This window comes from Microcaecilia unicolor, chromosome 11 (genome assembly GCF_901765095.1).
Source record: "Microcaecilia unicolor chromosome 11, aMicUni1.1, whole genome shotgun sequence".
NCBI lineage: Eukaryota > Metazoa > Chordata > Amphibia > Gymnophiona > Siphonopidae > Microcaecilia > Microcaecilia unicolor.
This window is the reverse complement of record NC_044041.1, coordinates 45,406,800-45,420,364: the sequence shown is the minus strand read 5'-3', so window position 1 is coordinate 45,420,364 and position 13,565 is coordinate 45,406,800. Positions and strand designations below refer to the sequence as shown.

The window sequence follows — 13,565 nt, the reverse complement described above, 5'->3', positions numbered from 1 at the left end:
ACCGTGTGTTAAAAACAGCCAGGGAGCTAAAAATCCTGCACCACTGGGCAGGGTATGGCTGAAGAACAGACGTGAACTGCACACTGCAACTAGCATCTGGTTATTAGTGAGTGCTGTCACTTGTTCATTAAGCTTGGGTGCACTTTGCATCTGTGCTGTGAACGAACATTTTTTTATTTTCATTTTCTGGGCTGGCTTGTATTGTCTTTGTGCCTTCCTGCATTTCCTGTGACTGGCAGTGCATTGTAGGATACGTGTGTTGGTATGCAAAATGAAATTCCTTTCCCCCGTGTTTCCTTAACTAAAATATGGCTGTCTGGCTGTCACTGCTATCCTACTACTACTGCAGTTATTAGTTTCACCGAAAATCCAAGCTGAAGGTGACAGCTATACATTCGATGTTGAAACAATTCTTACTCTCATGAGCTACAGGAAAATTTTATGTCTCCCATTATGCTGTACAGTGTAACTTTTCATACATGATGCCTGTCACTAAGCAATAACAAGCAAGGAGACACTTGCTAAAGAAAGAGAATTCAAAGATGCAATGGAACAGATCAAAGTAAGGAAATGGGCTCCTAGCAACCAACTATGGACAATAGCAGGTCTGTCATTTCTGTAATTACTTCAGGCTTTCCTTCACAACAGTAAGTATAAGGTTCACAAAGGTTAACAAAAAAAAAAAAAAAAAAAGATAAATGAGTAGTTTGCTTTTTATTCTCTGAGATATCTGCTTATGAAGTCTACATTAAAGTAAATATTGTCAGTTCCATGGGCTTCTCGTGCCGCTTTAAAAATGAGCAAATGTCTTAGTGATACCATTCACAAGACCCCCAATGGGGCTGATATTTAGGGGTCCTTTTACTAAGGTGCGCTGAAAAATGGCCTGCGCTAGTGTAGGCGCATGTTTTGGATGCATGCAGATCCATTTTTCAGAATGCCTGCAAAAAAAGGCCTTTTATTTTGGCCGAAAATGGACATGAAGCAAAATAAAAACGGGCGTGCGTCCATTTTGGGTCTGAGACCTTACTGCCACCCATTCACTTAGCAGTAAGGTCTCATGCGTTAACCGGGTGGTAATCATCTATGCGCATACAATGCCGATTACCGCCTGGTTAGCGCTGCAAGCTGGAAAATAAAATATATTTTCCGGTGCGTAATAAAAATATGAAATTACCTCCTGGGCCACACGGTAGCTGGACGGTAGTTCCAAATTGATGCCATTGTGTGTGCGTAGGTGCTAACGCGGTTTAGCAAAAGGGCCCCTTAGACCGTGTGAGGCAGCCCAGCTAACTCCCACGGTCAGTAGTGAGACCGGATATTCAATGCCGGGCTGTTTCCGGTGACCGGCATTGAATGTCCGGGTTTTTTTTTTGGCCGGTTTCAACTTAACTGGCCAAGCCAATATTCAGCATCAGCCGGTTAAGTTCAAACCAGCCAAAGACAGGCTTTCTATTTCAGCAGCCCGATTTGGCCATCAAACTTAGCCGGTGATGCGCTGAATATTAGCGAATAGCCGACTATATCATATGAAATAACCAGTTAGCCGCTAACTCTATATAGTGCAACTCGCGTTGCACGCGCAAATCCGAAAAAAAAAATAGTACAACCCAAAATATTTCTGGGTGCCCATCACTAGTTTCCAAACCTGTCTTGGGGGGGGGGGGGATCTCCTATGCAGTCAGGTTTCAAGGATATTCACAATGAATATTGATGAAGTAAATGTGCACAAACTGCCTCCAGTGGATGCAACGTATCTCATGCATATTCACTGTGGGTATCCTGAAAAACCTGACTATTTGGGGAAACCCCAAAGACGGGTTTGGGAACCCATGTTCCAAAATATTTTATCCACTGGAAAAAGGCAGCCAATGATAAACTGTCTAGAGTCTGATAAATTAAAACTATAGTACAGGACCGGGTTAAGTCCAACCAATGTACTAAGCACAGCCCAACAGTGGTGCCCCTCGGCCCTTCCATTGCTTAACTGACATTAAGGGCCCTGTTTACTAAGCCACACTGTAGGCATGCTAGCGTTCTTAGCGCATGCTAACTCTAGAGTCACCCATAGCTAACGCTAGAGACACCCGTATATTCCTATGTGTATCTCTAGCAATTAGCATGTGCTAATTTTTATCGAGCAGTAAAATGCTAGCACACCTGAGTAAACAGGGCCCTAAGACTCAATAAGTGCCGAGAAATATCATTATTGATTGTATGAAACAAAGCATCATATATATTTCTAATGATTAGAAAAACACTGAAATTCACGTTGGATAATGGATGTGGCGGATGGCAGTGAAAGAGTTAACAGCATGATTGCTAGGGGAAAAACAAAACTCTGTGGTGCCCCCTTTCCCTTGGTGCCCTAAGCACCTGCTTATTTTGCTTCTTGGTTAATCCAAGGTTGCTGTAATACTAAATGTAAGAACGCCAACAGTGCATCCTTTCTGTTACTACCAATTTATTCACGCGATATACCGTTTGCTGAACTATCATTATTACAAGAATTGAATGAAATATGGTGCACACTGACTGCATTATCTTGGTTTTATCCCCTCAGTTTGACGAAAAGTGTGTTTACATGTCCAATAGGATGGTAACGTAATAGTGTTTCTCAGGAGCTTATTTGCCTTCTATGTATCATTATCCTTCAGTCCTTATGAAGGAAAAACATGAAGAAGAGAGAACTTAAAAGTTACACATTAAAATTAATCGCCTGACAATAGTGATGGCAAATGCCAACAATATCCTCTCCGAACCCACTTGAAAGAGGCGTATTTTCAAAATACTTAGACTTACAAAGTTCCATAGTAACTTATGGAACTTTGTAGGTCTAAGTGCTTTGAAAATGAGCCAAGTCACGTGCGATTTAACCAGGCAGAGATCTCTCACGTCCAGTTAAATCATTTTGAATGCTGAAACATAGATAAACGAATGCAGATAAAGACCACACGGACTATCCAGTTTGTCCATCCATGCCATCTACTCTCCCTTTCACTCCCTCAGAGATCCTATGTACCTGTCCCAAGCTTTCTTGAATTTCTCTCTAACACCTCCACCAGGAGGCTGTTCCACAAATTCACCACCCTTTCCAGTGTGGAATGAAAATTTCTTGGCATATGCCATCAGTATGGTCAGGTGATTAATTTTAATGCGTAACTTTTATGCATCTCGTCTACATGTTTTCCCTAATGCATATGTATATTGGGACCCAAAGCCCTTGGCATGATTTTTTTTTTCAGGGACTTTTCTTAGTCAAGAGTTTTTTTTTAAAGACTTTTAGGAGTTAGATCAAAATATAATAGGACAGAGTTTCCAAGGCCGGGGCTCGCAACGTTGTCATTCTTATTGGCTGTTTCACAGTTTTCCAGCTCAGTTCAGAGACTTTATGTTGAGTGGTTTATTGGCTAAATAACTCCATTTTATCAGTTGGGAAAAGCTGAACTCCATTCTAGGATGGGGGGGGGGGGGGGGGGGGGGGGAGGCCATGACGTGAAGCTCAGTTGGAGGAAGGGAGGATATATGAGAAGACATTTCTTTGATAGGAAATTGGCCCCTGGAGTGGTTCAACAACAGAAGTAGCACCAAACCAACGCCATGGTAGAATTTGGGAAAAGCTAGATCTCAAAGGAGAGGCTGAACCGCTCCTGGCTTTACTCCCCCCCCCCCCCCCCCCCCCCCCCCCCCCCCGCATCTATAGACTGTAAATTAGAACAAACACATAGCATGGTGACTAGAGCCTGCTGGAAGGTTGATAGGTAGAAGAACAGATGAAGTGGTATGCTTGGGGAAGGTGGGGGGTGGGAATAGGATTGAGAGGTTATGGGGGAAAGCTGGTATTTGTTTGTGAATTACTGTGCACTGTGCTTATTTAACTGAGGTGATAGATGATCATAGTTATAAATTTCTCAACTTTAACGTTCTTGGTTCTAAGTGCTCCTATGGTTTATTCCAACTTAATATTACAGCTGAGGCAAGCTAATAGTTTTAAGTCTTAAAAAATAACGACTTTAAAGGGATGACTGAAAGGATGAAATTAAAGCATAGAGAGGGTAACCTGTAAGAAGGGGGGTTTATAACCTCCATGGAGTGGCAGGTCCAACCCTGGCCACCTTTATGGGCAGACTTAAGGGCCATGCTGGTTTTTATCTGTCGTCATTTCCTATGTTGGTATCTATATCAGTGGCTCTCAATCCATTCTTCAGGGGCACCTTAGTTGCTCTGTGTTTCAGGATATCTATAATAAATATCCATGTGATATATTTACATGCACTGAGTCTTCAATCAGTGCAAATATCTTATGCACATACACAGAAGGGCCGAAGATTAGATTGGCTAGGAATGGCAGAGAAAGGTGCTGAGAAACACTGAACTAGATCTTGCTCTGGCAGTGATGCATACTTTTTCCAGACATTGTTTTGTTTAGTTAATGCAAAATAGCTTCCCGCTCATGTCACATCACCTGCTTAGGAGTCTGAAGCAGTTCTTGTGCTAAGGTGGTGGCAACAACGGCCTTGCTACTTCCTGGACTCGGCTGAAGGATGAGTGACAGTCCGGCCACTAGCTGTACTCCCAGGTCTGTTATGGTCACTTTGTCATCCTGCACAGTCACCGTTTTCTCTGCCAGGATGGAATCGGAAAGAGGCGACAAAACCTTGAAACAAAATCAAAATAGAAAGTCATAACTTGGAAGTTTAGTTTAAATATAAGGCAGGGCCAGTTATTTTGAAGAGCAGGAACAGTGAAAAACAATAGTATAATTTCTTTATCTGAGTGCCAACTTAGAATAAAAGGTTGCTGATTACTGGTTACAAAACTCTGGATTAATTTATTAAGCATTGTTCTAGAAATAATATACCATGGATAACGTAACAGCTTAGGCCCAGCTGAGAAACAGATGTTCTTCTCATTTAGAATTGCAAGAAAGCTTCGTGTATCTAACAGTGGTGTAGCCATGGGGGAGGGGGGGGGGACGATGCCTGGGCCCCCTTACTTAGGCCCCCTTCAAATTGTGGCACCCATGGAATGGCTGGTGGGGATGCCCAAGCCCTGCCAGTTGATGTGGTCCGCTGCCAGAGATACCTCCCATGATGCTGGAGCAGCGAAAAAGTCAGCAGCATGCTTCAGCCGCTGACGCTGGCATTCCCATGCACGCACAGTTCAGCAGCATGAAATAAGCAATAACTTAACTAACGCAAGAAGTAATTATTGTCTATTTCTGCACAAGACTTTTGCCCTTATCTTAAAACTGTTTATTTATTTGAGCCATATGTTGAGGTCATCTTCTGAACATAGGTCGGCTATTCATACTCTGCTAAAGTCAGATGGGAAAGTATCTTTTTTGTTTTTTGTGGTTGATACTGGCTCTATAGAATAAGCTCCCACCCCTGGATTCTATATATTTTTATTTTTATTACATTTGTACCCTGTACTTTCCCACTCATAGCAGGCTCAATGCGGCTTAGGTACTTATTTGTACCTGGGGCAATGAAGGGTTAAGTGACTTGCCCAGGGTCACAAGGAGCTGCCTGTGCCTGCAGTGGGAATTGAACCCAGTTCCCCAGGACCAAAGTCCACCACTCTAACCACTAGGCCACTCCTCCACTCCTCCAAAATGGCATGCTTAAATTTGGCATTGCATTGGGCGTATTCCATAATTGCACGCACAACTTAACTGGCAAATGAGCAACTAACTGACAATAATTGGTTGCTAACAATTAATTATTCCATAAAGACTATGGGAGGAGCATGGGTGGGTCAGGAGTGTTCACTAATGAAAGGTGCACTATTATAGAATTTCGGGTATCCGTGCCTAATTTACATGTAAGGATCTACACCAGGTTTCAGCTGGTGTAAATTCTCACACCTAAAATTTGGCGCGGATCTAAGCGTTATTCTATAAACGGCGCCCAACTTTGAGCACCGTTTATAGAATTGTACTTAGTGCTAATTTCTTGGACACCCAAATTTGAGCATCGTTTATAGAATTTAGTGCCCAGTGTCTTTAAGAGATCTTTTCTAAAAGAAATATATGGGTACTTTTACTAGGCTGCTTTAAAAGGGGGCCTGCGCTAGTGCCAGCACACGCTTTTGATATGCACTGAGGCCCTCTTTTACCGCAGTGGGTAAAAGGCTGTCCATTTTTGGGAAAAAACCACTTCACGCTTGGCCATTTTGGTGGGGAGCCCTTACCGCCACCCACTGAGATGGCGGTAAGGGCTCACGCACTAACCTGGCGGTGCTGCCCGATTACTGCCGGTTAAGTTCCGGTGCTTAAAAAAAGAAGACATTTTTTGTAGCGCCAAAAATGGCGTGCATTAGGGGTGGGAACTCCTGCCGGGCTCCTGCGTGGGGTTAGCGCAGGAGCCCTTATTGCCATCTCAATGGGTGGAACCAGGATTTTCTAATTCTGGTTCTGCATTAAAGTCCCAATTAGTACGTGGTAGCTGACCACAGTTAACTTACCGCCTCTTATTTAGCAGGTTAGAGTGTGGTAACTGTAGTGCACTAGCTGGTTAATGCTTCTATGCTCGCTATCCGCACATGCCATGCCCCTTGACATGGACAGCACTTACTGACCCTTTTACAAAGCGTCGGTAAGCCCAATGAAGGCTTACAACACGCTAAATTCGAACTACTGCTGGCCCAACGTGGCCATCGGTGGTAGTTCCGTCTCCAGTACACAGCATTTCTGGCGCGCTGGAAAAAAACTTTTTCTAGCATGGTATTAACCCAGTGGTAATTGGGCATCACCATTTGCTGCCTGGTTACTGTGGGAGCCCTTACCGCCACATGGTAAGAATTATCTTGCCACATGGACATTTTTGTGTGTGTGTGGGGGGGGGGGGGGGGGGGGGGGGGGGGAGGGCTTTTTACCTGCTGTGGTAAAAAGGGCCCTGGCTCGTGGAAAAAATGGCCTCCACCCCTAACACAGAGTCCTTTTTCCTGCAGCTTAGTAAAAGGGCCCCTTATAGTGTTTTTGAAGGTGGCTTTGGGCTCCTGCCTGGGGTTTTGTCCTAAGACCAGTGGAATGAATTTAATATTAGACCTTTGAAAGTTTATATGTTTAAAAAAAATTTTTTATTTGGTTCTGTGGATCTGGTCAGTGTGCTTAGCTTTCTGATGTCTCTCTGTAGAATGAGTTTACTGTCAGATCTTGCCAATTTTATGTTTTTAAATGTTTTTTTTTTTTTAACTTGGTTGCATAGATCTGGTCAGTGTGCTTAGCTTTCTGATGTCTCTCTGTAGAATGAGTTTACTGTCAGATCTTGCCAATTTTATGTTTTTAAATGTTTTTTTTTTTTAACTTGGTTACATGGATCTGATCAGTGCGCATGGTTTTCTGATGTCTGTCTGAATGGACTATTAATTTTCCTATCTGAATTGGAGCTCTTCCTAAAGTTTAATTGACTTTTTTTGATGTGAACTGCCTAGAGACCTATTTTTTAGATTTGGTGGTATAGCAAGTTTGTAATAAAATATAATCCATTTAGAACAAGTAAGATAACAACTGGGATGAGAACATTGGTTGATACTTTAGTATGATTTATTTACTAAAAATTTATATTCCTGTATAGGGCTATGCAAGTGAGAAGAAAGGCCTTTTTTTTTTTTTTTTTTTGCATTTGGGAGGTACTATTTTCCTTCAATATCCATGTAAATGTACTGTAAAGCTTAAGGGTCAAAATGTTGCCTTTTTGGACCTGAATCATTTAAAGAATTTTCTAGAAGCTAGCGCTCCTTTGATACCAGTTGTTATGTCTTCTCCTATTTTGGTGGGTGAGGCTACATGAATATGAGTCTTGTAAATTTAATTGATCTTTCCTGCTTTGTAAGAGGTTTCCTTTTTTAATGTTTTTTTTTTTTTTAATTAATGGAAGGTTTCGTCTGCCTTTTCATTTTTCCTTTGCCTCCTAAAATCTTTGAAATGTGTTTTTTTTTAATACGCTCTTTTCTAATGACATTTTCCTTGTTGGATCTTTATTAGATCCTTTTAGTTTCTTTCTTTTTTTTTGGGGGGGGGGGGGAGTTGAGTGTATTTTCATTAAACACACATCTGCTTGAAGATTTGTTGAACATTGAATAAACATAAAATACAAAAAAAATATTTATTCAACCACTCCAAGTCACTGAAGTCTTGGCAGATCACAGGATTGGATTTTGTGCCTTCCCAAATCTGAGTTTCATGATAATATACTTGGGCATTTTCCTGCCCAAGAGGGTTTATAATCCAAGTTTTGTACCTGAGGCCATAGGACCCAACTTTTCAAAATTATTGGGGGTGTTAAGCCCAATGGAATAACCCCTCCCTGGACACATACAAGGAATTTTCTCAATATTGGGGGTGCTCAAGCACCCACAGCACCCACAGAGTCGGCTCCAATGCCTGAGGCAATAGAGGGTAAATGACCTGCCCAAGGTTACAAGGAGCAGAAGTAGGAGATTTGAATCATGACTTTCCTGGTTATCAACCCTGTGCTCTAGCCATCAGTACTCAACAGATAAACAAACATAGACACTATGCAAAACTGTGCAAATGACCTCATTGTCTATGACTGAGGGTAACAAAATGCATGCAAAAACCTTAAGTACCTCTTCAAATGAATAGGGGCCCTTTTACTAAGACACGTAGGCAATAACGTGCGTCCCCCGGGCAGTAATTCCATTTTTGACATGCGTCCAAAACACATAGTAGAAAATATTTTCTATTTTCTACTGCGTGGCGCTGAACCCGTGGTCATCGGTAGTTTACGCGCGCTGTATGCTTACCGCCCGGTTAGCGCGTGAGATCTTACTTCTAAGTCAACGGGTGGTGGTAAGGTCTCAGGTCAAAAATGGACGGGCGCTGGTTTTAATTTTGCCACATGTCCATTTTTGGCCACAAAAAAATTGCCTTTTTCCAGGCATGCTGAAAAAAAAATGACCTGCGCGCGTCCAAAACACGCACCTATACCAGCGCAGTCTGCTTTTAGGCACGCCTTAGTAACAGGGCCCCATAGTTAATGTTATGCATTAATGTTGACATTAATATGTGTATTCATTTTCACTTTCTTGCATGCTCCGTAGAACATAAATTTGTAAATACTGCACTAACGTGGATGGTAACCCACAGATTTTAGTGCAGTACTAAACAGACCTCCTAAGTAGGCCATTCCAGTACATCTGTGTGGCCCTCAACTGGATTTGTTGCAAGTTGTAATAACTTTTACTAGGCTGCCATATAGATTTCTGGAAAGGTGAATGTGTACATGGGTTATTCTTGTCACCTGGGGGTCTTTCTTCAGGATGTTAGATCTCATGGCTGCATATAACTATGTAAGCCACTTTGAGCCTGCAAATAGGTGGGAAAATGTGGGATACAAATGCAATAAATAATAATATAAGAAAGGTCTTATAGGGTCTGAAATGTTCATGTATATGATCATCTCTGGAATACTCCTATTGTGATCCAATAAAAGTTTTTGCAACCTGAAAAGAATCCAGCCTTCTTCAAGATCAATATGCTAATTTGAACTTTTCCTGGTTGCCCACAATTCGGTTTGAGCATTCTTCTATGAGCTGCCTGTGGATTATTATGCATTTGCTCGTATGGAAATCCTGCAGCAATTTCCCTTGGAACTATTATCCTGCAGTGCAAAAATGTGTATTAAAAATGGAAGATCAGACCCTGAAAAGTAACAATTCGCTGTAAGAGAAGAATGAAGGACAGAGAAATGAGAAAACAAAAGCCAAGAATGACCAACTTAACAGCAGTCATTTAAAGAAAGGTTAGTCAATTACCTAAGGAGAGAGGGAGTAAATGTAATCGGCCTTTGTCAGGATTTGAGGGACCCTTTTACTAAGCCACGTAAGCATCTACATTCGTCCAATGCGTGCCAAAATGGAGTTAACTACCCGGATACCGCACGGCTCTTGCGGTAATTTCATTTTTGCTGTGCGTTCGACACTCGTGTCTGAAAAATAATTTTTATTTTCTGATGCGCATATTGTGATGCTTCTTATGATGTGATGCACAGTGAATCCTTTTGGAGATACTGCAGAATAGAAGCTGAGAATAGAACAGACGCAGGTGCGGTCAGAGCCGAAAACGCAGGGCTGCATCGAGTCTTTGGATTTTATTTTGAGTCTTTTGAATGTTATTTTTGAATAAACCTGCTGTTTGGATACACATCTGGCCTACCCCCTACTACTTCTTTTTTTTTGTATACTGTGGGATCTGCAAAACACAACAGTTGCTGTCTATAACAGTTTCACACACCTGTACTGTCGTCATGCCCATTTCCTGTCCGATCAAGATTCTGCCTTCTTGCAGCTTGGCAACATGAGGCTCTTCTAACTTCATGAAATTGGTTACTAGGTCTGTGATATCAAATTGCCAGTCAGGGCCCAGCAAGTAGCTGCGCTGACCCAAAGGGTCTGCATCTTCGGCTACGAACTGCGTAAGAACCCGCACCATTGCATGCTGGTACTGAAGGGTGCATCCTCTGCCTTTCTTCTCATCCTCATCTTCATCATCACTGTCTCTTGTGGGCCTGAAAATAGAACAGATTTGTAAAGACAGTTTCAGAGCACTACAATAATGAACAGAAGCAATAGTTAATTATTTTTCAAGTGATTCTTTTGCTTTGTATTTTACAAATTTTCTAGAGAAATGAATATTTAAAACCACCTATTATCAGCTCATCTTTGTTATTTGTACAAATTTTATATTTTCTGAATTTAAAATGATAATTGGACTACACTGTGAACTGGTCAAATATCAATCATTTTTGGAACAGAAAAATGTTGTTTTATGCTTGGTTGGTTGCAGTTGCAAAATGTGAAAGGCAGAGAACCAGTTGCATTGGTTTCCATTACAAAACAGCAACATCATTAGCAGACATCAGTGCTACTTAAGCAAAAATGGCGTGAACCATTGTCAATGAGGCCATTAATGAGTGGAGGAAAGAACTCAGGGCCTGCATCCATGCCAAAGGACAAACATTTCTTTTGAGGTTGAAGGGGGGCAGACTCAGGAATAATGTCAGGAAGTATTTTTTCACCGAGAGGGTGGCAGACACTTGGAATGCCCTCCCACAGGAAGTGGTGGAGATGAAAACTGTAATGGAATTCAAAAATGCATGGGATAAACACAAAGGAAACCTTGTTTAGAAGGAATGGACCCACAGAAGCTTAACAGACAATTGGTGGCAACACCGGTAACTGAGAAGCAAAACCAGTACTGGGCAGACTTCTACGTTCTGTGCCATGAAAATGGCAAGGAGAGATCAAGGTCAAGCATACATATGAAGTATCACATACCATGTGTAATGAGTTTATCTTGTTGGGCAGACAGGATGGACTGTACAGGTCTTTATCTGCCATCATCTACTATGTTACTATCCTGCTTATTTTCGAACGAGGTCGGCCATCTTCCAACACAAATCGGGAGATGGCCGGCCATCTCCTAAACCCGGCCAAATCGCTATAATCGAAAGACGATTTTGGCCGACTTCAACTGCTTTCCGTTGCAGGGCCGGCCAAAGTTAAAGGGGGCATTTTGGCAGGGTACAGAAGGTGGGACAGGGGCATGGTTACGAGATGACCGGCTTCGGCCGATAATGGAAAAAAGAAGGCCGGCTCTGACGAGCACTTGGCCGGCTTTACTTGGTCCATTTATTTTTAGGACCAAGCATCGAAAAAGTGCCCCAACTGACCAGATGACCACCAGAGGGAATCATGGATCACCTCCCCTTACTCCCCCAGTGGTCACTAACCCCTCCCACCCAAAAAAAAAATTAAAAAACATTTTTTCCCAGCCTCTATGCCAGCCTCAAATGTTATACCAGCTCCATCACAGCACTATGCAGGTCCCTGGAGCAGTTTTTAGTGGGTGCAGTGCACTTCAGGCAGGCGGACCAAGCCCCACCCCCCCCTACCTGTTACACTTGTGGTGGTAAATGGGAGCCCTCCAAAACCCACCCGAAACCCACTGTACCCACAAGTAGGTGCCCCCCGTTACCCTCTAAGGGCTATGGTAGTGTTGTACAGTTGTGGGTAGTGGGTTTGGGGGGCTCTGCACAGAAGGTAAGGGAGCTATGCACCTGGGAGCAATTTGTGAAGTCCACTGCAGTGCCCCCTAGGGTGCCCGGTTGGTGTCCTAGCATGTGAGGGGGACCAGTGCACTATAAATGTTGGCTCCTCCCACAACCAAATGCCTTGGATTTGACCAGGTTTGAGATGGTTGCCATTAGTTTCCATTATCGGCAAAAACCAATGGCGGCCATCTCTAATGCCGGCGATCTCTAAGGCCGGCCCAAATGTTGAGATTTAGCCGGCTCCGACCGTGTTATCGAAATGAAAGATGACCAGCCATCTTGTTTCGATAATACAGTCGGGTATGGCGCTTTACGGGGTCGGCCTTAGAGATGGCCGGCCCCGTTCGATTATGCCCCTCTATGTTACTTGTGACTTTTGACGTTTCTGATTTTCCACCTAGAGTCATGTTCTCACGCTGCAGCATAAATGACTGAACATTTTTCATTTGATGTTATAATGTTTAATTACAAATCACCTCCTAGTTGTATTGTTGCTATGGAAACCACCGCTCCCAAGACTGAAAATATTTTGAAGTGCTATTCTATAAACAATTAAGGATCTCTATGCCAAAATGATTGCTGGGACTGTTGCTTTTTAACATATTTATAAATGATCGAGATGGGAGTAATTAGAGAGGTAATTGAATTTGCTGACGACACAAAGTTATTCAAAGTTGTTAAATCACAAGAGGATTGTGAAAAATTACAAGAGGTCCGTACAAGACTGGGAGACTGGGCATCCAAATGGCAGATGATGTTTAATGTGAGCAAGTGCAAAGTGATGCATGTGGGAAAGAGGAACCCGAACTACAGTTATGTGATACAAGGTTCCACATTAGGAGTCACTGACCAGGAAAGGGATCTAGGTGTCATCGTTGATGATACGTTGAAACCCTCTGCTCAGTGTGCGGTGGCGGCTAAGAAAGCAAATAGAATGTTTTCACCTCACGCTTGCCGTCTTAACTCCATCCGTTTCAAGCGTGAGGTGAAAACGGTCCAGTGCTATGACTCCCCCTTGACAAAGCGTTACCAGCGAAACAGGCACCTGTCGGGGAAAGCGGGCACACTGGCGGACGCAGAAAAGTAAAGTGAAGCCATCAATGTTGTTAAGTCCGCCTCAGAGTGAGATTGGAATAGAAGATAGTAGATGCACACAGATCGGTAGTAAGGAGGAGGAAGGCGAGTCTATGATTATAAATACACACGCAAGATAAGACTCACCGGGTGGTGAAGTGAAATCAGCTGTGTAGATTTATGAGACTCCTCCTCCACTAGCAGTGGTTATAAGATTAAGCACTACAGAGGTGGGCATTACTCTAAACAGTAGCTCTACTTCCGACCAATTTGATATTGTTGAGAATACAAGTAGAGACCAGCCATTTTTATTGACAGTATTTCTAGGATAAGCAGCATAAAATGTATTGTACTTTTGGAATCTTGCCAGGTACTTGTGACCTAGATTGGCCACTGTTGGAATCAGGATGC

General features: G+C 42.7%; 1 protein-coding gene across 1 annotated transcript in view; it reads right to left on the bottom strand.

Annotated features, from left to right (window-relative positions):
* The window catches only part of TMEM132C (transmembrane protein 132C), a 503,591-nt gene that overhangs the window by 22,341 nt on the left and 467,685 nt on the right, over positions 1-13,565 (bottom strand). The window contains 2 exon segments of the mRNA XM_030219669.1: positions 4,466-4,657; positions 10,262-10,535. Coding sequence (XP_030075529.1) covers positions 4,466-4,657; positions 10,262-10,535 — 466 coding nt within the window.